Genomic DNA, 24,721 nt, shown 5'->3' on the forward strand with positions numbered 1-24,721 from the left:
CACAAGGACTTGCTTGTCGCACTAGCATGCTCAGGTTGGCTAGACCGACCTTATGCTGCCATAAAGGAAGTCTAGATTGATAAAACGGAAGTTTATATCAAAGTGTTATTATGAGAACAAGTAAAATTAATAAAATACATAAAAATAAGTCTACCTTTACTTTTGGGTGCTGCTGTTATTAGTGTCTAAGACTCTTCAACAATCACAAACTTCAATTTCAGAGAAAAAAATATATATCTTTTTTAGCTATAGTTAACAAAACAAAAAATAATTTGTTTTGACCTGAGAATGAGAAAACTATTATAAGCATAAATGTATGATTTGATGAAAATGATTTTCCCTGAAAAAACCCTCACACCAACAACCTCCTCTACCTCTCCCGTCTTCATTCCACTCCCCATCACCCACAAAGCTATTATTGGGGCCATTTTGGATCGGGGTTGCTAACGGATGGGATGTCAGGCAGATCTTGTTAAATCTGAATCTGAATTCCAAATTATTGATGTATATCCTAATCTGAATCCAGATCTAAATCAGATCCAATATGGTATTGTTGAAACCCAATCCGAAATATATGCGGCAATACAAAGTTATAAAAGATAAAAACTAAGCTCTTTACATGTTAAAACGGAATTTGAATTAGATCCAAACTAAAATGCTGATCTGAATCCATTCCGAACTTGATCCAAACCCACATTTTGTTCTCACGGTAAGGATCCGAGCCCCGTCAGAGTCAGATTGGATGTCTGTTTCAGCCATGTGTCGGCAGTAGGCCAATAGAAATCGTACTTTGTAATTCGGGTCCGGTTCGGATAAACGATAAGGATCCGACCCATACACAGCCTTAAATGACCATAGCCCAGAGCCCTCACTTCCGCTGCGAGCAAACCGTCTCCACTCAAACGTCACACAAGCGAGAGGAAGAAGCCCCCAAAACATCTCTCTCCCACGCCACGATCAGATCCAACGACCACAAATCTCTCTTCTCACCATTCAACCCACCGTTTAGGTTGATGTAAGCTCCAATCTTACCCCTTTCAACTTCCCAATCAAATTCTCGCTTCATCAATGCTTGCTGCTTCACCACACTGTGTTTTTTGGGTCTGTCATTGCACACGCATTCTCTAACGATGTTTTCAGGCTTAGTATGTGCAATTAGGGCTTTTAAATTCGATAATTCAAACGAATTGATAGGTTTTTCGGCGACGAGAGACGAGAAACTCGGCCTGTCTCCGGGGAAGTGATGATGAATTGGGTTACACCAGAAGGTTCAGTGGATTCAGTAGGCGTTTACGAGCTTGAATTGAATGCTTCAAATATTAATACGGAAAGATCGATGCGTAGATTAAGACAATTGTTTTTCTTTCTTCGTTCTGTTTATGCTAGAAAGCAAGCGTGGTTAGAGAATCTGGTGACTGTGATGAATTTGATGCATTCGGTTCGAAGAGATCCGTTGTTTAGCTATTGATTTTGGTTTTAAGCGCCTTCTTGATTTATTTTTTTGAGAATATGAGAATATTCGGCGTAATTCTAGAAATGAGTGGGTCAGCTCGTTAGCATTGCAATTCTGTACAAATAACCACTATTTCTGCATTCAATTTCGATTCTGCAACGATTATATGGCATTGTAGCGGGTTTATTGGACGCATTGATCAGTTGTCACTCTCTGTTTCAACCCTCTAATATCATCACATATTCATATGCTATAAAACTATCATATATTTCATAGGGCTTGAATTACACTTTTCTTGTGCTTAGTGTGATCATTGTCCAACTGCTATGCTCTTAAGAAGTGTGTGTGTGTGTGCGCGCGCGGGTGTGTGCGTGCGTGTATCCATGCATGCATGCGTGAGATAGTCACCAAATGTTGTCATGCTCGTCTTTGAATCTATCATGTTTCAAAGCTCTTAATTTATTTTAAAAAAGATGGAAACTTTAAAATTTAAAATGTTGCGATAAATTTAAAAACTCTGAAATTAAATAACTATGTTATTGTTATATTATCACAGTGTTTCTTGTAGAAAACTTTATTAGTATCAGTATTATTGATTTTTAAAACCTTGAGTTTTTTCATGAAAATCCACCTAATTTCTGTATGCTCCCAAGAAAATTCCTTACCGATGTTATAGCAGAACGATAATGGTGACCATAATGTGCGTACATGCACGTTTGTGCTTGCATGTGTGTATGGTTTTGAAGAGCATCCAGTTGGACAACAATCATATTATGGCAGAAATTAAAAGAAAATCAAGAATTTTGTGACCTTTGGTTCTTTTACTGGTTGTTGATAACTGTTTCACATCATTGTTTGAAAAATCTTGGGAAGAAATAAACAGATTAGGAAGAGTGGAAGCTTTTAATTCTTCTGTCCCAACCAGGTACTAACTTGGTCTCGTTATCACCTAGTAGATCTGTTTGTTTATAATTTTGGGGCACAGCCCATCTTATCTCCCTTAAATTTGTTTTTTCTTCAGTCTGTGTTCTTATAACTTATAAGGACACCTTTTTCTCTAGGTGGGGTTGAAATTTTTCAAAAGAGGCACTTACATGTGATAGTTCGTTGTGTACTATGGTAAAATCATTGAAAACATTATTTTGCGAAGAACATTAAAAAAGCAAAAAGACGAGGCTGCTTGTATCGATAAAGAATCCCTAGTTAACAGTTAGGGCTAGAATAGCCACACAATGGTCATCAGACCGAAATTGTACCATGTTGAACCACAATAGAAATCAGTAGGATTGCTCATTTTGTTAGCTTTGCCTCATAACATCCTGTCTCCTAGAATCTGCAGGCATTTTTTCTGCACATAATGAACATGTTGCATATGATTTGCATATGGTTTTTATTGATTTGGAGAAGGCATACGATAGAGTACCTAGGGACGTTCTCTGGTGGACAATGATGAAGAAATGTGTTTCTATCAAGTACATTAGTATAATTAAAGATATGTATGAAGGAGTAGTAACCAATGTTCACACTTGTGGAGGGGTGACAACCAATTTTCCTATAACTGTTGGGTTACATCAAGGATCTGCTTTAAGCCCTTTCCTATTTGCTATAGTGATGGATGAGCTTACGAGATCAATTCAAGAAAATGTGCCGTGGTGTATGTTGTTTGCTGATGATATTGTTTTGATTGATGAGTCTAGAGCTGGGGTTAATGCTAAGTTAGAATTATGGAGACAAACATTGGAAGCAAGAGGTTTTAAGTTGAGTAAGAGTAAGACAGAATACATGGAATGTCGGTTTAGTAAGCAACAAAGTAGTGATGGGAGTGTAGTGAAGCTTGGTGAGCAAGAAATACCGGTGGATGATTGTTTCAAATATTTGGGATCTATCATTCAAAAGTATGGAGAAATTGATGGAGATGTAAATCATAGGATAAAGGTTGGGTGGATGAAATGGAAAAGTGCAACTGGAGTGTTGTGTGATCGTAGAATGCCATTGCGGTTGAAGGGAAAGTTTTATAGGACGACTATTAGGCCCACTTTACTATATGGTACAGAATGTTGGGCTGCCAAGAGATAGCATATTCAAAAAATGAGTGTAGCTGAGATGCGTATGCTGAGATGGATGTGTGGAAATACAATAAAAGATGAGATTCAGAACGAGGAGATACGTAAGAAGGTAAGCGTTGCACCCATTGAAAATAAGATGAGAGAGAATCGTTTACGGTGGTTTGGACATATTCGGCGAAGGCCTAATGATGCTCCAGTTAGAAGGATGGAGAAATGGAAAAATATATTAGTTAAAAGAGGTCGGGGTAGGCCTAGGAAGACATGGATGGAGGTGATAGGAAAGGATATGAATGCTTTGAACCTCACCGAGGACATGGCACTGGATAGAAATGATTGGAGGAGAAGGATTCATGTGGAAGACCCAGAATGATTTTCTTTTTTGGTTCATATCGCCGACCCCAATTGTTTTGGGATGAAGGCGTAGTTGTTGTTGTAATGAACATGTTGCAACATGTCATGGATCATATGGCCATCTTGTGGAGTTCTTTATGGCTATTGCAGTACAATTCCCTGACATGTTTACCATGGAAGTTTTATCCATCTTTTCCTTTTTGTTTCTTCTTTTCTTGCTGTAGGTTTTTCCTGTTTCAGAGTGTGAAGAGAAATAAATGTTTCTTTCGATCAGCCAAGGCATTGAGCAGTTCACCTCCTAGCAGTTATCGGGGGCTTTGTACAACTGGGCTGCACAATGTCCTGACCAGGCAGTATTTATCATCTAAATTCTACATGGGAGCAAGTATTTGGAGGTTATATATTGGGGCAATTCCAGTTGTGTTTTTTAAACGAAAACCACGTATTTGTCCAAGCACCTGTACCAATAGGTTCTCCATCCTATCAACAAGTAATTCTATGGAGCATCATGCTCAAGTTGCATGGAGAAGGCTTTCTTTAATATGTTCATACAGTGGTCCAGCTTTTCCACCCATCAATAAAATTGCCTGTGCTGTTACCTTGGCCTTTTCAAGGTCACACCTTGCTCATAGTGTTTTTGCTTTAATTATTGGAGAGGCTGCATGGACACAGACGACCTTGGCCGATGCAGAACATATCCAAAAAAGTGCTCTGTACGTGAGACCACAGGATAGCCATATTTACATCACATCTTTCTTTTTTTGAGTCTTGGAGGGTGTTATTTTGTTTCTGAGAGCAGTATATTTGGCTATGTTGTTCACACCAGCAATAACAATGGCCCCATTTTCAGATTGTTTTGGTACTCGGTTCAGGAAAGCATGGCTATATGTTCTTCATCTTACTCTAGAAAAAGCAGGTTCGGCATTCATAAAATGGGGTCAATGGGCTGCTACACGTTCAGACCTCTTCCCCAGAGATTTATGCACAGAGCTGGCAAGACTTCAAACTAAAGCACCAGCACATAAATTCTTCTACACCAAAAAGGCTATTGAAAATGCATTTGGACGGAAGATCTCTGAAATTTTTGAGGATTTTGAAGAAATTCCTGTTGCATCTGGAAGCATTGCTCAAGTGCATCGAGCTTCTCTTAGATTCCACTATCCTGGAAAACGCGTGAAGCCCATCAAAGTTGCTGTTAAAGTTAGGCATCCAGGTGTTGGCAAATCAATTAGGAGGGATTTCATGATTATCAGTCTGGTCGCAAAAATTTCCTACTTTATTCCAACATTAAAGTGGTTGAGACTGGATGAAAGCGTGCAGCAGTTTGCTGTTTCCATGTTATCTCAGATTGATCTTGCTAAAGAAGCTGCATATCTAAGTCATTTTCTTTATAACTTCCGTAGATGGAAAGATGTTTCTTTTCCAAAGCCTCTATATCCATTTGTACACCCTGCTGTACTGGTAGAAACTTATGAGCATGGGAAAAGTGTTGCTCATTATGTTGATGAACTTGAAGGAGATGCTCTAATTAAAAGTGCTTTAGCACACATTGGTACTCATGCTTTCCTCAAGATGCTGTTGGTGAGCTTTCTTAATTTCTTTTGCATCATGTTCTTCTTTGTTGCATGAGTTGCATTGTGAATAAAAATGACATACTGGGCAAGCAAAATTGCATAGTTTATCAGTGTCTTTTGTTTCTTCTATTTAACATAATATTTTCAGGAGAAGATGGATTCTGTTGTTTGATGAATTACATTGTGATCAGCCAGTCCCACAAACCTTCACAAAAAATGTCTTCTTCAAGTGCCATTAGTGTGAGCAAGCACCTTGCAAACCTACAGACTTTTACAAATATTGGGAATTACATCAATGTTGAAATTGTAACCGTTACTCTAAGCTGAAATATAAGATGTAGTTATGCTTGTGTTTGAACATTAGGTTTTGCATCTTGCACAGACATTGGAATGTCAGTTCCCTTGACTTGGACATTTTTTACTGGCAGTTGTTATTCTTGGTCCTAAAGTTCCAGATAACCATTTTTCATGCTGTTGATAAATGAACCAGGACATGAAAGGGACATACTGTTCATTTCCAGATTGTTTTATCCACTATATTCTTTAAGAATTTTCTTTCATTTGGTTTTTGAATATTAATCTCTCGGAAATGAAATTGTGACACTTGCATTATATTTGTTCATTTGTTCGTCTCATTGACCGTATTATATTTGTTGATCTGTTTTCAGTCAGGAACTTTTCATATCTTTGTATAGGGTATTGTGGTTTCTATTGTTTGATGATGATACCACTTAGCTTTCTGTTTGGATCTTTGAAAATTTTCTCAGATGGCTACTACATTTTACTCTCATACTGTACCCCTATAACCAGTGTTGTGGGAAGCGTTGAGGCGTAGTGAGGCACTCCACCAAAATTTGAGGCGAGGCGTAAGCCTCGAGGCGTAAAGCATAAGCCTCGAGGCGTAAAGCGTAAGCCTCAATTTTTTTTTTTAAACTTAAAAAAGCTATAAAAAATATCTAAAATTATAAATAAATAAAAAATGCTTTATTGATGAAGCAACAACCAACAAGAAATAAAAAATCTCAAATAAATACTGAAAAAATATGAAATTAACATATAATCCAATGAATTCAGATTCATATTCAATAAGATTTAACATATATAACTTGGAAACTAAGAGTATACAACTTCTTTTCTCCTTCTAAACTCTACTACAAAAATAATAAAATTTTCCAAGCCATACAAGATTTATACAATCTCGATATTGTACTTGCCAAACAATTCAAAGAGCATGGTGCTTAAACTTTTAAATGAACAAAAAAGTTATTTCAGCGTCATGCTTATGAGTCCAGGAAATATTAAAGAGTATACAACTTTTTTTGTCTTGAATAACTCTGTTTCAAGTGAACTTGAAATCCTGTAATATGTGAGCAGTGAATGCAAAATTAAAGATTGCTAATAGGGTGCTTTGACCCACCAACTTTATTACTAATGCTGCTGAATTCACCTTCTGGGAAAAAAGTGCTCGAGCTGTTGAAACCATAAAAAGAAAACATCATACTACCTCTGCCACTAAGGTTATCTTGAAAGAAAATATTGTCAGGGTATTAAAAAAAGTGCCAGATAATTTGTGATGCAAGGCTCCAAAATCTTTTTGGGAAGGCTCATTTTGAAATATTAAAACTTATCGAGTCTCACATTCTTATAAAGGAGACCTCTTCTCAAGTGCCAGTGAATGAAATCCAAGGAAGAAATGTAGATGATGAGACTGCGCAAGTGGAGATTGAGGGAAGTGCAATGGCTAAGACGGGGTCAGATAAGAAACGTAGAACTAAGAAAAAGACCGAGGAGAGTATACCACAGACCATTCTAAGTGATTATGCAGCAGTGAATGTGCACAACATAAACTTAATTTACTTGAGACGAAACTTGGCGGAGGATTTGCTAGATGATCTGGAGAAATTCCAGGACAAAATTGTTGGTTCATTTGTGAGAATCAGGATTTTTGGTTCGGGTAATAAGCAAGACATGTACAGGCTTGTACAAGTTCTAGGTAATCTTTCTTTCATTGTCAATGGATGTTTTGAACTTTGTCATTTATTGATTATCCATTTTACAATTGTTTTATTTACCTAAAGAGAACATGGCATAATTGCTGATGCTGTTGCTACAGGTACTAACAGGGCACCCAAATTTTAACGCTAAAGGAGATTAGAACTCAACAAATTGAAATTTCGCACAAAAAAATAACAGAAAAGAAAAATATATACAAATATATAAAACATGTACCTCTCTTCTTCTTCTTCTTCCGAAACCCAAGCTCGGGTTAGGTTGACAAACGAGACGAAGAGAGGTGGGAGACATCGAGACGAGAAGTGGGAGACGAGTGAGGGACTGTGAGAGAGATATGAGTGAGAGGCAAGTGAGGGACTACGAGAGACGAGTAAGGGACTGCATGCGAGAGAGAGATGAGCGAGAGACGAGAGAGAGACTCCGAGAGATGAGAGAGAGACTGCGACACAAAATGAGAAATTAGGGCCCCCGACCCTAATTAGGGTCGGGCCCCTGATTTAATAACATCTAACTTTTTGTCAAATGGGGGCTTTGACCCTCATTTGACCAACAAAAAGAGGCGCATACGCCTCACATTGAGGCGCATTTCGCCTTGAGGCGTATGTCTCAAGGCGTGTGAGGCGTACGCCTCGAGGCTTTTACGCTTTCTACCAGCGCCTCAAGGCACAACGGCCCTCGCCTTGAGGCGAGACACGCTTTTTGCGCCTTGAGGCGCGTTTTTAATAACACTGCCTATAACTTAATGTGAAGATTTGAAAACAGTGCAAAACACAACCCAAAATGAGTTTAATCACAAGAACCACTAAGGCCCAAGAGGACTCATATAGCTGTTGGGAAAGACCCCAACAACTAGAAATATAACTGTTGGAGATTCCAAACAACTATATTGACTAAATGACAAAAAAGGTCAGTTCTGCCCCTAAGGGACAAAGCTTATTACATGTACATAGTGTAAAAAGATTGTTCTGTCCCTAAAAAACAAAACCTATTATATTTTAAAATTACCAAAATACCCCTAGGGTATTTCCTATTACAAAGTAAAAGAATATATATATATACTTATTACTTGTTACATATAAACTTAAACAAAATATAACACCCCCCTTCAACTCACTGTGTGTCAACCGAGAGTTTGTCAATGAAGAAATGAAATCTTGTAGACGAAAGCGCCTTGGTGAAGAAGTCTGTCAATTGATACTTAGATGTTACATATGACAATGTAATGATCTTTTTCAAGAATTATTCTCTAACATAGTGACAATCCATTTTGATGTGTTTGGTTCGCTCATGAAATGTATGATTGCTTGCAATATAGATAACATTTTTATTCTCACAACATAATCTTGAAGGTTTCACTATGTGGATACCCAGGTCTTCTAACAGTTGTTTCAACCACACTAGCTCATAAGTCGTAGTGGCCATGACACGGTACTCAGCTTCTGGAAATTATAAGGATACCTTTTGTTGTTTCTTGCACTTCTACGATATTAAGGAGTCACCTATAAAAACACAATACCCGATGGTTGAACGTTAATTATTCACAACTCTTCCCCAATCTGAGTCAGAATATGCAATAACATAATGGGGAAGAAGTTGATAAAAATAAACCATGATTAATATTTAATCATATTCCTAACATATCTAACTATCATCATTACAACACTCATGTGTACCATAATGGGAGAATGCTGAAATTAACTAGTGGAATGAATAGCATGTTAAATATCAGAATGAGTAATAGAAAGATAAGTTAGAGCTTCAATCATTTGTCGGTATGGAGTTGGATCTTTCATAGGTTCTCCATCATCTTTCTTCATTTTTGCATTGATGATCTCTGGCGTATCAACTCGCTTTTCATCAGTAAGCCCTGATCTTTCTATTATCTTGACTGCATGTTTAGTTTGTGATAAAAAATACCCTCGAGGTGAATATGCAACTTCAATTCCAAGAAAATAACTAAGAAAACCAATATCTGTCATATCAAAGTTAACCTTGATGAAATCTTTGATATGACTAACTCTCTTGTTTATCACCTTCTATGATAATGATGTCATCTACATAGAGAAGTAGAATGATTATACTTGCATCAGAAGACTTAACAAACAACACAGTGTCGATGTAACAAAATTTAAAACCTAGTTGAACCATCACATTGCTAAAACGATCATACCAAACCTTAGGGGTTTGTTTCAAACCATAAAAAGCCTTACGTAGACGAAGGACCTTTCCATGTGCCTATCCTAATCCGGGGGGAGGTTCCATATAGATTTCTTCATTACGATTTCTATTAAGAAACATATTTTAAAATCCATGTGAAAGATATGTCATTTTCTAATAGATGTTATAGCAATGAGAGTTCTAACCATGGTCATTCTAGCTATCGGGGCAAAAGTTTTTCATAATCAATTCCATATTCTTGACTATAACCTTTAGCCACTAGCTTGACCTTGTATCTTTCTAATGTTCCATCTCTTTTAGTTTTAATTTTGTAGACCCATCTACACCCTATGATTTTCTTTTCTTAAGTAATATTTGAATCTCTCAATTTTTTGTTTTTTTTAAGGCTTCTAATTTATTGTTCATAGTTTTAATCCATTTTTGATGATTTTTAGCCTTATTATAAGAAGAGGTTCTATGTATGAATGAACAACCATAAGACAAGCTCTATATTTAGGTTCATAGGATACAAATGTACTGTGTTTTAGATATTCTCATGGATCTTCTAATATTAGATTGGTCTATAACTTGATTTTGGGAATACTTTTCTAAGGCAGATAGAGGGTGATCCTCGGTACGATGAATACAGGCTTGCATTTCATTGTGTGGCTCAATTATATCGTCTTGAATATCATTATTATTCTCATGTGCATCATGAGTGTCATCATTGTCACTCTCATGCACATCATGAATATCATTATTATCATTCTCATTCATATTATTATCAAAATTATCATCACATTGTCATGCTTATTAGCTAAATCTAACAAGAAAGAATATTCATAATGCTCTTTAAATTCAATTTTATCAAAACCATCGTACCCTAAAAAAATACAAGGAATGGCTTTGGCAGAAAGTTTATCATTTTTGTGTTAAGAACAAAATATTTACAACCAAAGATTCTCAATCTTTTATAAACGGGAGGAGTTTTAAACAAATTTTCTATAGGAGAAATGTTTTCAAGAATAATAGAAGGCATTCTATTAATCAAATAGATCATCGTAAGGGCAGCTTCGACTCAAATTTTTTGAGACATTTTTTGATATAAGAAGAGCCCTAGTTGTTTCAATAATATGTTGATGTTTTCTTTCGGCTAAACCATTTTGTTATGGAGTATGTGGGCAAGACCTTTGATGTATAATTCCATGATAATCAAGATAATTTTTGAAACATTTGATAAAAATTCTCCTCCGGAATCGGATCTAAAAATCTTAATATTTACTTTAAATTGGTTTTTGACATAATTATGAAAATTTTGAAAACAATCAAACACTTCGGATTTGAGTTTAAGAAAATGTATCCATGTATATCTACTATAATCATCCATAAATATGATATAGTATGATACTCTTTTAGAAATAATCAGTGTCAGTTCTCATACATCTGAATGTATTAACTCAAATGGTTCTTTAGGGACAAACTGGCTAGATCCAAAAGGAAAATATTTCATTTTTCCAATGATGCAATCTTCGCAAACAAAATCTTCCATTACAATTTTCAAGGAAAGGAAACAAGTGCAATTTTGACATACTTGGATGTCATAATCTCCTATGCTAATTTTCTGTGTCTTTCTTTTTAACAAAATTACAAAAAACTTGATTTGATAACTCTAAATTGTACATGAAGTAGAGATCTCCACTTTTATGGCTTTGCCCAATCAACTTCCTGGACTGAAGATCATGCACCAAGCAACCATTAGATAAAAAAGAGATCCTACATCCATGGTCAACAATTTGAGAAACGAATGAAATGTTTAAATTCAATTTTGGTACATAAATTTTTTGAGTATTTTTGAAAAATCTTTTAATGTACCAAAACCTTTGATTTGCAAAGAAGTTTCATCGGCAGTTGAAACATAAGAATTATTGAGGTCAATATGACATTCAAATAATATGAATTCATTAGGAGTCATATGGAAAGATGCATAAGAGTCAAGAATCCAAGAAGTCTTACCGAAGTCCACGCAAGTATAAATGGCTGCATCGGAGAAGAAAGAAGCTTGATTCTTGAGTAGTGGTTGTAGTGCCTCCATTAGTCGAACAAATGACATAGATCCAATACTTTTGGAGCTTTCATGTACCATATTTCTCGAATGATGGCCCCACGAAAGTCACTCTCTTTTCTTCTCTTTTATCTTCTTTCTTTTCCTTTGGGCAAAAGGGCTTGATATGACCCGACTCATTGCAAAAATGACATTTTTTTTTTAGAATCATAGTCATAGAAACTTCTCCTAAAGTGTGGGGACTTGTAGATTCTTGTATGATTTTCGGGTCTTGACATAGCAAGCACAAAATCTTCATCTTTGGTGAAGGTGGATTTCTTCAACCTATTATCTTCAATAGTTAATTCTTCTAGAGTTTTAACTATGGAAGTAACACCTCCTCTATGAAGGAGGGCAGAGAGTCCCCTCAAACTCGGGTCTAAGTCCATTTACAAATTGATAAAATTATTCCATTTTGATTTGTTTTTCACGAAGCTCTATGTTCATAGGACAATGCCATTTAGACTCCAAGAGGGCTAACTCATACCAAAGGAGAGATAAAGCATTATAATATTCTCTTATGTTCATGTTTCATTAGGTCGTGATTCTCACTTTATTTTGGAGGTTACGTACAAGAGAAATATCTTTTAAGAAATACATATCTTGGAGATATTTTCAAGTATCACTAGCAAAATCAAACTTGGCTAAACTAGAGCACTTCTTTATATCAATACTATTAATGAGTCACTTTATAATCTTGGAGTGAGCCATCTTACATTCCTTTTATCTTCTCTTATAATCGGCAACGACTTTAGTTATATCATCACCTTGAAGTGTCACTTCTTTTCCGTTGTCATTCTTTATAAGCACAAGCTTTGGCTCCTTCTCGATGCCATCAACCAAACCCCATATACCCTTGCTCCAAATTTGATGTTTCACAATTGATACCACATCACATAATCGGTGTCATTGAATCTCACGAGAATGGTGACAATGGTCTCTCGATCATCCTCCATAGTAACAAGGGGAGAGAGAGATAGAGAATAAGAAGAAGAAGAAGGAACAACACTTGTTTTGACACCACGAGTCCACGATCACATGATCCATGAACTCACGTCCGCACAAGCACAAAATTCAATATACCAAATATCTGGTACCATGTAATGAAATGAAGAGAGCTTTCACACTTCACACAAGAAGCAAAACACAACCCAAAATAGGTTTAATCACAAGAGCCACTAAAGGCCAAGAGGACCCATGTAGCTATTGAGAAATGCCCCAACAACTAGAAATATAGTTGTTGGTGTCATGAAAATGACAAATCCTGATGCACTCCAGAATGGATACCAAGAACAAAAAATATAATGTATTTGAATACATACTCACTATAAAAGAAACAATGGAACACAAGTATTATAAAATAAATAATTTCATTAAGAATGAAACTCAAATAATACAAAAAGAAATGTAAAATTATAAACAACTTCACTACAAATACTCAAACACTCAAAACTCTAAAAACTACCCATCACTCTCTCAACCCTTACATATGCATACACCCACATAAAGAGAGGAGAAAAGAGAGAAAAGGGGAGAACCCTTCTAGCCATTGGAGAGGTTCTAGCGACCAAACATAACTGTTGAACCCTCTCCAATGGCTATACAAAGTCAACCTAAGTTGGCTTAGTCAACTTAGCAATATATTATATATATATATAATATATATATATAATATATATATATATATATATATATATATAAAACTATGTATATACATATATTATACAATATATATATATATATATATACACAAAAGAATACATCCTCAAACTTATAGTGACTCACTTTAAGTTTGGAATTACAAAAGAAGAAACCCATTACATAAAATGTCTTCATAGGCTTCATCAAGTTCTTTCATTTGTTCTTTCATTTGGTGCTTCTTTAAAGGGTGCTCAATCATATGCTATTACATAGAGGATCTTCAATATCATCAATTCTTGAAAACCTATAAATAGAGCTAACAAAACTTCCCAACTACACACATATATCATAAGAAGATTTCAAAGAATAACTATATTAGTTATATATTATGGAAAGAGGATGGCCAAGCACACAAACATACAATATATAGAAGATATTTAATAAGTCAATTTAACATTTTTTTTCAAAATCATTTAAAGTAAGAATTAATTTTGAAAAATCATTAATTTAAAACATGATAGTCATTAATCATTTTAATCATTCATAAAAATCATGCACACATATATCTATCATGAAAGGCACATTAATGCATAACAGACATGTATTTTCAACATCATCAATACCATAAGGAAATAACTCACAAAAGAGTATAAATTACAATTCATTTTACACAACGGAAGATAAAAAATGATTTCAATCATTCAATACAAATTTAAGAAAAGTCAAATACACATAGATCAATTTCATTTTAGAAGCAATATTAGCCATACAACTAAAAAAGTCACCTATGAACCAATTTTAGGAGATAACAATCAAAAACTTTAAAAAACACATGCTTAAAAAACTAATTGAACCAACAATATCTCAAAGAAATTTCATAAAGGCTACAATGAGATATCAATATGATAGTGGTCACTTATAGACCAAGAGAATACACACCAATAATTTATAAGGTAAAAAATAATATATCCTTCATTAACAAATGCTTAGAAAGCATTAATTAAACTCATGCAAAACACGTAAGACAATCAATCATGGAACAAATTTAAAATATCCTTTATCATGCAACTAAAGCATATTCAATGCAAAATGCATGAAAATATTTCAATAACCATTTCCCATACAAGAGCAAATGAGTTCTAGAAAAATTACGAAGAGATTTAAAAATCTCATATAACATAATGAATGATATTTGCAAATCTTAACACTAGTTTGACCACCACAAACAATCACCTCACTAGATCTCCAATCCTAAAAAAGTCAAGTGTATCAATATTAGATCAAGAGTACAATGAGTGCAGATAACTCATCATTTTGAAGAACAATATATCTTGTCTACATAAAATGACACTTAAAACAAGTGTATCAGCGACTAGAACAAGAGTATAATCTAAATGTCACTTGTGGGCAAAATAAACACACAAAGGTGTGAATAAACATCTCTTGTTTACTTATAATGACACTCAAAATAAGTATGTCAGCTACTAGAACAAGAGTATAATCTCAATGCCACTTATGAGCTAAACAAACACACAAAAGTGTGAATAAACATCTCTTGTCTATATATAATGACACTTAAAATGAGTGTATCAGTTACTAGAACAAGAGTATAATTTCAATGCCACTTATGGGCTACACAAACACACAAAAGTGTGAAAAAACATCTATTATCTACATATAATGACATTTATATATGAACCATAACCGGAGGGAACAAAAAGAGGTAAGAGAGTTTGTAATGAAAACAAATTAATGCTATTAAGAAGAATAAGAATATCAATCTTTCGAAACTTCATGGTTTAAAAAACATAACAACCATCACAGGAAAAATAAGATATCAAGCATCCGATACTGTGACAATGACCACACAAACAAATGAGTGGTAAAACACTCATAAAAATCAAAGTCAATCACCTGCCAGTTAGTCACGTACCTATATTGACAAGATGACATAAGGTGTACACACAACTTTACCCCAACGACCAACTGGGATTTCCAACAACAATGAGTTCAGAGGCCAATCAACCATCAATCAAACCCAAGGTAAATCACAACACATCACTCAAAAACTTAAGAATCTAGATTGATAAGATGACTTGAGGTGCACACATAACTCACCTCAACGGCTAACTCCGACCCAATAACAACAAGGCCAAAAACAAATGATGCATTATATAAAATTCAGTGATGGACAATTCAAATGTCATAAAAGGCAATACATACTCGCGAAAATCATTTTCCAAAAAGTGAGTTCATATATAAGAACCAATTTAAAAAAAAACAAATTTTCAAATCAAATTCAATAAAGGTAAATGAAACCTTAGAATGAATATCAATGTTGTGAAAAGCGTTGAGGCGTAGTGTAGCATTCCACCAAAAACTGAAGCAAAGCGCAAGCCTCAATTTTTTAAAAAAAAACTTAAAAAATTCTTTTAAAAATATGTAAAAATACAAATAAAATTAATAAATAAAAGAAATGCAACATACTAACATTTCATAGTTGAAAAACCCATGTTTTTACATCATTACAGCTTGATCCAAATTGCGATTTCCTAAAAATACCATGTTGAACACATCCATGGGTCAAATTGATCAGATAAAGCTCACAGGGTGAGACAGAAAGAGGGAGACAACGAGAGAGAGAGAGAGAGAGAGAGAGAGAGAGAGAGAGAGAGAGAGAAACAACGAGAGAGTGAGAGATACAGAAAGAGAAATGGAGAGCGAGAGGGAGAAACAAAGTCAAGGAAAGAGGGAGACAGAGAGAGAGAGTGAGAGACAAAGGGAGACAATGAGAGAGGGAAAGCGAGAGAGAGAAACAAAGGGAGGGAGAGAGACTTATCGAGAGAGAGAGAGGGTGACACCTTCTTCTTCTTATTCTTTTCGACAGAGAGAGAGAGGGAGGAGGGTGAGAGGCGAGAGATGAAAGTGAGAGACGAGAAGGGGAGGCCGTAATCAATCGGGGCCTCTCCCTTTTTTTTGTCAAATGGGGGCTTTGACCCCCATTTAACTTGTAAAAAATGAGGCGCACGCCATGAGGCATGCACCTCATAGCTTACGAGGTGTGCACCTCACTAACTTTACACTTTATATGTGCGCTTCAAGGCACAAAGGGCCTTGCCTCATGGCTAGGCGCGCTTTTTGTGCCTTGAGACACTTTTTAACAACACTGATGAATATAGTGCAATCATATGCACAACAAGATATCAATTGATGTAATCATATGCATGGTCAATACAATCAAGTCTACTTATGAGACAACAAAAACATACAACATTAAAGAGAGCCAAAACATATATAGAGATTCTTAAAGAACAAATAAATCACCATATATTTAAAGATTCAATAGCATTCATAACTATCACCAATCATGAACCCACACATGTCACACAATTTTTTTTATCACAATGCAACAAATATAAGATTTCTAAGGAGCATGTAATAAAATACCATAATTCACAAGAATCTTATAAGAGTTGCAAAAGTGCACAAGCACTCACACACCTCAAACAAGAGGCAAAAACAAACCCACAAACAGGGCATAAGCACAATGGCCACTTAGGGGCTTAGAAGAACACTCACAACATGAAAAACATATCATCTTTATTCACTAAAAAATGCACACAAAATGTATAATACGTTCAAAATTATTTTATGCATGCATGATGTCAAATCATAATTATTTCATCCAATAGTAATCATATAGACTACTTGTGGCATATACCTAGGAATATAATGCAAGAATTATACACAAGCCATCAACTTGAGAATAATTTTTACTCAATAGGACATTTTAAAAAAAAGACAATATCACTTAAACATACATGTAATAATACATTCACATAATGGTAGAGAGACCTTATAAACACATAGAAAATATTCATGTTATCACTAAAGACAATACTATGCGAAAAATTTCTAAGATTCATAATCTTAAGTTCACAAAAAATTCATGTTTGGTCGCATAATTAAAATTATTAAGGAAACATCATGATACACAAAAAATATCAAAGATAAGCCATATATACATATATATGAGTATAAGAACAAGCATACACATGCGTTAAGAGATATTCAAGGGAGAAATACAACATAAAAAATTAGTATTTTGAAAAACATGAGACACATATAATAATATAAGAAATGGCATACTTTTGTAAAATATAAATTTTCAACATACATATCCATAATCTAAAAACATATATTTTATATATCAAAAGACAACAAATCCAAATTTCAAAAAAGACATTTTAATATAATCTTTTAAAAATACCTGCCATACATATGAAACAAAAATGGCCAAAGATGCATACCTGAATGCGAGGACCTTGAATCCATACCATACAAATCTTTTCCAAGACCACGATGCGTTGCTCTGATACCATGTCATGACAATAGCATGAATCCCTATGCACTCTGGAATGGATACCAAGAACCAAAAGTACAATGTATATGAATACATACTCACCATAGAAGAAACAATGAAACACAAGAATTATAAAATAAATAATTTCATTAAGAATTAAATTCAAATAATACAAAAAGAAATGTAAAATTACAAACAACCTCACTAAAAACACTCAAAACCTATGTCACATGGGTGCGGGCGCGGGTGCGGGTGCGGGTGTGGGTGTGGGTGTGGGGATTCGGCACTTCCAAAAAACCCGGGTGCGGGGGTGCGACAGGGGCAAAAATGTAATAAGTAATATATATATATATATAAAGGGGGTTGGGGAATAGGCGGGGTTTTTTTTTTAAACTTTGCAGCTGTCAGCTGCTGCAGCTGACAGACAGCTGCTGTCAGCAGCTGTGCTGACAGCACAGCTGACAACTGCTGTTAGCAGCTGTGCGTGAAAAACTTGCTTTATGCTAGTCTGTCACCAGCTGACAGACTAGTATAAAGTTTTTTTAAAAAAATTTCGAAGCCCATTTGGGCAATTTTTTTTTTAAAAAATGGACATTAATGATCCTGGGTACGGTCAACGCACCCAGGATCGAGTTGACCGCACCCGGTGCGGCACCCGCACCCGCACCCGCGTCGAGTCGCGTCGACGCGGGTGCGGCACCCTCCTAGCCGAATCCCTGTGACATAGCTCAAAACCCTAAAAAATATCCATCACTCTCTCAACTCTTACACATGCACACACCTCTTAAAATATATGTACTCACACACACACACACACACACACACACACACACACATATATATATATATATGTGTGTGTGTGTGTGTGTGTGAAATACCCGATAGGAGTATTTTAGTCATTCCACATAGTTGTTTTAGAAACAACTATTTTCATTAAATAAGTTATTTCTCTTTATTTAATTTTTCCTTTTTGTAATTGCTTTTTTATCAAAGCATTGGGGGTCCCACATGTAGTCGTTGGACCCCCAACGGTCATAAATATGACCATTGGGGGCTCCAACGACCATATGTGGGAGCCCCCAATGGCTCTCACTTCCTCTCATTTTTTTGTATAAATAGGGGGTTCCCTCTCTCTTGTATTTCATGGCTTTTCAAGCCCTTTTTCAATAAATTTTATATTTTTTTATGTGTTGCCTCTTTGAAGGCTTCTTGTGTTGTCCCTTAGTGGACTATTTCTATATTCCCCATCGTGGGTTTGTGCTTGTCCATTCATTGGACCGTGTGAATGCATTAAGCATTCTTGTTATACCTTTCCACATACTTTCTAACAACACCCACGTACTTATAGAGAAGAGAGAAAATTGGAGAACCCTTATAGCCGTTGGAGAGCTTACAACGGCTAGAAATCTAATCGTTGGACCCTCTACAACGGCTATACAAAGTCAACCTAAGTTGACTAACAATATATATATATATATATATATATAAACAAAAAAAAAATACATTCATCTTAACGGATTCCCAACAGCTATATTGACTAAAAGACAAAACTGAATATAATTGTTGGAGATTCCCAACAACTATATTGACTAAAAGACAAAAAAGCTCACTTCTGCCCATAAAGGGCAAAGCCTATTACATGTACATGGTGTAAAAAGACTGTTCTGTTCCTAAAGGACAGACCTTATTACATAGTGAAATTACCAAAATACCCCTAGAGGGTATTTCCTATTACAAAGTAGAAAAATGTATATATATATACATGTTACATAGAAACATGAACATATTCTAACAAATATCATATGCCATCATTTTCTACAAACTTGTCTTATGCAAGTTTGTATTCTACACGATTTTTTATCCATGGTTTTGTTAATATATTTCATTTGCTTTTGGATGAATTACTGCCTGTATGTTCTGAAATTTTCAGAAGTATCATGCCTTTTCAGGTGGACAATTTTATTCATGCGGATATGCATCCAGGGAATATTCTTGTGCGAGTTTCTCAGCCTAAACGTTCCAAAAAACACTTGTTTAATCCAAGGCCTCATGTCATTTTTCTTGATGTGGGTATGACAGCTGAACTTTCGAAGAATGACCATCAGAATTTACTGGAGTTCTTTAAGGCAGTTGCCCTTCGAGACGGCTGGACAGCAGCAGAGTGCACTCTTAGGTTATCCAAGCAACAGAATTGTCCAAATCCAAAGGCTTTCATTGAAGTATGATTTTATAATTCTAATTTATGGTTTCAATAGCAGGACATGAACTAGAAATTTGATGTATCTCATATGGATTAAGACTCCATCATATATATATACATATATAAATAATATATATGTATAATATATATGATGTACATCTGTTTTTTCCCCATGCCTAATTTTACAAAAACACTTATATCGTACCAAGCTTGTCCATGTCATGTCCCGTACCTGTGTCTGTCTATGTGACATAGGTTCTGTGCTGCTCAAAGCAGCCTTTGTATACTGATTCGCAGAAGAAAACATTGTAGGCTGAAGTTATCAGCACTTTTCTGAAAGTTTTGTTTATTCCTTGTTATTATGTGATCAGTTTTTTTCCCTTGCATCAGTGGAACATTCTGAAACTAAGTTTGTATGAAGTGGATGCCTTGGGTCCTAAAACCAAGGGTGCTTTTGTTGAAGAGAAGTCTTTGATCTGCTTTTATATTTTTCACTTTGGATCAGGTTCCTTGACTTCAGTTTGTTATTTTACTCACTTAGCTTTTAGTATAGTGTATTATTCTCTTTCTACTTGTCACAGTTCTTATTAATGCCCTTGTGAATTTTGAGGTTCCATGTATTAATTGTACATTGTGGCTAATATCAGGAGGTGACTAGATCGTTTGATTTTTGGGGTACTCCTGAGGGTGATATTGTCCATCCGGCAGAGTGCATGCAACAATTGCTGGAGCAAGTTCGGCACCACAAAGTGAACATTGATGGAAATGTTTGCATGGTGATAGTAACATTTTTGGTTCTTGAGGTACTCTTTCTCTTTCTCAACTATATATATATATAATGAAGGTACAGAACTATCGGGTAAAAAAACCCTCTGTTTTTTTTTTGTAAATCAACAGCGTGCAATGTGTGAAAATTTCATGACTAAAAAAAATCACGTACTTCTGAAAAACACAATCCAAAGTGGGGCCTGTTGAAAAATTTAAATAAAGCATGTTGAACATGTCTATGTGGTCGTTACAAGTTGCACCTACAATTTGTAGCTCAATTGTTTTGTACCTTCATTAGTACCAAATATTTACCCTATATGTATATGCATGTGTGTGTATTTTCTTGGTTATTAAATTTAGCAAATTACGGTGTGCCACATTATCAACAAAATTCCACTATCCAAGGCATTAAAAATCTTTCAAGTTCATGTGTGGTTCTTGATGACATTAACTCCAAAATCCTTTTTGATTGTTTATTTGTTTGTCGCTCTCCTTTCAGGCATTTGTATGATCTGGTTATGAATATACCTATCCACAATCGTCAGGGCATGCATGATAGCATTGGTCTCTTTATCATGGATTGATTAATCTGGTTTTCTTAATCTAGTCTGCTTTCATTTGAACATTGCATGCAAACCTAATTTCAGTTATCCTTCTGCATTTAATTGGAAAATAACATGTTCTCTATGTCACATAGGTGTGGGTGCGGTGATGCGACACTTTAAAAAACTCGGGTGTGAGGGTGCAGAAGGGTATATATATACATAAGGCTCGGTAAGCCCGACCCAACCCGCCCCGCCCCCGACCTGTCCCACCCGCCCCACCACGTTCCACCCCATCGAGCCCCTTCTCAACCCGCCCATCTTGAACCCCGGGACCATTCTCGAGCCTTGGGACCCCTCTCTCTCTCTCTCTCTACGGAGCACAGTGGAGGAGGTCCTCTCGTTCTTCCCGATTGAGGGGAGAGAGGGGAAGATTATCTTTCTCGTTCTTCCCGATTGAGGGGGGAGAGAGGGGAAGCCTCTCTCTCTCTCTCTATGTGTGTGTGTGCCTACTGATTACAAGCTAATGAGCCGGGCCGGGCCGAGTCAGGCTCGGTACCCGACACGAGTCAGATTCGAGCAAGGTCAGTCCAGGCTTGGGTCGAGCTCGAACCCGACTTGTGACCGAGTCCATTTTGGACAATGATAACCCTGGGTGCTGGTTGACCGCACCCAGGGTTTATGGACCGCATCTGCGTCGTGTTGACGCGAGTGCGGTGGCCTATTTGGCAAGTCCATGTGACATAGGTGCCAGATAGATCACACAAACAAAATTCAACTTGTCACTGTCATACTTCGTTGTCATATTTTTCTTTATAAAGTGATCAAAAGGAAAGTTACATGATCTATCATAACTTTTGCAGGTGCTAATGATGCCCATAAGCTGTTTTTTTTTCCTTCCCACCAAAAACAACTGAAAATGTTGCATTGAGAATTTAGTTTGTTTATATTCAACTTCTTGGATGTGTATGTTGTTTTCGTTGTCTAGTTTTCTCCATATTTTTAAAATTTATTTTTCCTTTATAGGGGTGGCAGCGGAAGCTCGATCCGGACTATGATGTGATGCATACTCTGCAAACACTTCTTCTCAGAGCTGACTGGGCTCGTTCACTTTCTTACACGATTGAAGGACTTATGGCTCCATGAAATACCCTCCTTCACAAGCCCTTGCAACTCCACTGTCCTGTGTGTGGTTTACAAAATATATCCATTCCCTGGAGATAGAATGTGATGGCTGGATGGTGAGGTCCCTCATACTATCATAACTGTGGATCTCATGTTCGATTCCTATGGGCTGTCCCCCATCTTGCCAGGTAGTAGGTGCAATAACAGTGATGGTAGAAGCTTAGTTCCTGGTTCATTTTGTTTATTCACTGTTTTTACTTCCTCGAGGTAAGTCCTATTCATAGTCCTTGTTTACACATGCTGCTCAGCTGCAGGTCAAAGGTATTAAAATCTCTCTCTCATATTTTTTGCTTATCAAAAAGCAGCATTCGACTTTGTACTATGTCAACATTTTGAAATTTCTTGAATCTAAGGGGTTCTGTGCTTGTCATGTACACTGTGTTGGGTTCTTTTGGATAATTCAGCATTTAACAGGATTTCCTAGGTATGTTCATATTCCCTGTTGAGCGGCATTGAGATACTGTCTACTCCAATCTTGTAGCAAATGAATTGGGTAAAAATTGCTCAAGGCTGTTCTGACTAGGTTTGAACTTTCCAAAGCTCTGACCTTGTCTGTGCAAGCATGTGCGTGAATATGGAGCAGAGGAAAGGCTGGAATGAGTAGATATATCACATTGGGAAGTTGAAAGGAGTTTCTCTGAGAAGAACAAATTGACTGGAAGAGATCATGGTACAGGATGGTTGAAGAAGTGATGCCGGAGAAGAAGCAAAGCCGGTCTCTAATTTCTAGTCGACAGGATCACCTAGTTTCTGGAAGTAACCAATGCGTGGTACAGCACACATCTTCTGGGGCATGTTGGCTCTGGTTTTCTTTCAATTTTGGTTCTATTCTTGAAAGGCAGGTTGTCTCATTTGCTTATTTCTCCCTTTGGTTTCGATTTAGGTGATTTATTGAACATATTGAGCATGTCTTTGTTCAGATCTATTAAGTTTTTGATAATATTTATAGTCAATATAGACTGTTGAGTTGTCTAATTTGTTGATAGTGCTGTCTGGGGCTTGGCCAAAACTGATGAACGGTCAATGTATGTTGAGCTAAATTTGTCTGAAAATAATGAATAATCCTACCAATGGTTTCTGGTAGGTGGTTGGATGAATCGTGAGACTATGAGCAAATCAAGATTATGGCATCTGGAATCACCTTCAGCAATGAAGGGGCTTACCTGATAGACAGCTTAGTGAATGAAAGCAGTAGCACATTGATAGTTGTTAATGGTGCTGCTGATTAAATTAGCAGGTTCATTGGAATGTGAGTTACACAGATGAAGCTAATCAGGCTTTGTAATACAGTTTTTATTGGATTGGCTGTTTCACTTTGGATTTGGATGGGGCATCAATCTGACTGCGTGTGTGTGTTATATAGTGAAATGAACCTGTTCGCTCTAATATGCAGCTTGATGCTTGCACAAAAATTTCATAGGCAGCCTTATTATGCGATATATTAAAGAACCTGTCCAATTGGCTACTAAATTGATCAAAGTCTGATTGAGCTGCATGCTATTTTCAATTTTCCTACCAAACATGGCTTTTGCGAGTGTTTATTTGTTCCCTGAACAAATCCGTGATGTTTGACAAAAAAAAATGGAAAAGGCATGTGGTATGCTCCATCAACTCTTGCATAAATATGCCTGAATAGTGAATAACAAGATTCGAGTGTGATGCCCACAAGCGCTCGGCTCACCTGGTAGGGTCAACTTGAGGATGTTACTAAGTTGATGAGACATCACAAGTTCGAAACCCACAGATGGTCCCTTGCCACAAGGTTGAAGCTGGGTTTTCTCCCTGGTGGGTGGGAGTACCTCAAGGGTTTTACCAACTGGATGCCACCAAATGTGTGCTCAGTGATGGGGGAATTTTCCCTTGGATTATCCTAACAAAAAAAAAAGTTTCGTGTGTGACTGCAGTAATGAAATTTTGTATTACCAAAGTCTGTAATTTCAGCTCTTCAACTTTGAAAGAATGGATTAGTTAATAAATGCAGCGCAATTCGCAGCTATAATATCTGTTGGTTTGAATTATTCGGCAATTATGCTGGCGTATTCAAGTATATACCAATTTGGTTCGGTAAAGTTTCGAGTCCCTGAAAACGATCCATTGACTACAATGTTGCATTCTACAGTCAAACCCATCACGGTGTCCTGTGATACTCTATCTAATGGCACTTTTCCAAAAATGCCAAAATAAAGTTTTCACTGGCTTCCCAAATGTGACACAGTTTTGCAAATGTTGCAGCCCTCGGTTAGTTGCTTGCCTTTTAAATTTCTAAATCTGTTTGGTTGTGAAAGCAAAGTATCAATCTGGGCCTGG

At 36.3% G+C, this 24,721-nt stretch overlaps 1 protein-coding gene across 1 annotated transcript; it reads left to right on the top strand.

Annotated features, from left to right (window-relative positions):
• Positions 1 to 876: 876 nt before the first annotated feature.
• On the top strand, positions 877 to 23,389 carry LOC149819246 (uncharacterized). Its single transcript, XM_089984309.1, has 5 exons — positions 877 to 1,015; positions 4,095 to 5,451; positions 19,669 to 19,938; positions 20,567 to 20,722; positions 22,256 to 23,389. Exons 2-5 carry the CDS (start codon positions 4,681 to 4,683, stop codon positions 22,373 to 22,375), a joined length of 1,317 nt encoding a protein of 438 aa, XP_089840435.1. The 5' UTR covers positions 877 to 1,015; positions 4,095 to 4,680; the 3' UTR covers positions 22,376 to 23,389.
• Positions 23,390 to 24,721: the final 1,332 nt, after the last annotated feature.

Source organism: Nuphar pumila, chromosome 13 (genome assembly GCF_984573655.1).
Source record: "Nuphar pumila chromosome 13, dmNupPumi1.hap1.1, whole genome shotgun sequence".
NCBI classification, from domain to species: domain Eukaryota; kingdom Viridiplantae; phylum Streptophyta; class Magnoliopsida; order Nymphaeales; family Nymphaeaceae; genus Nuphar; species Nuphar pumila.

Excerpts from the sequence above, each read along its gene's own strand:
- LOC149819246 (XM_089984309.1), top strand. The coding sequence starts at position 4,681 with ATGTTGTTCACACCAGCAATAACAATGGCCCCATTTTCAGATTGTTTT. Across the intron at positions 19,939-20,566 it reads ATCCAAAGGCTTTCATTGAA|GAGGTGACTAGATCGTTTGA; the intron begins GTATGATTTTAT and ends GGCTAATATCAG. Across the intron at positions 20,723-22,255 it reads TAACATTTTTGGTTCTTGAG|GGGTGGCAGCGGAAGCTCGA; the intron begins GTACTCTTTCTC and ends TTTCCTTTATAG.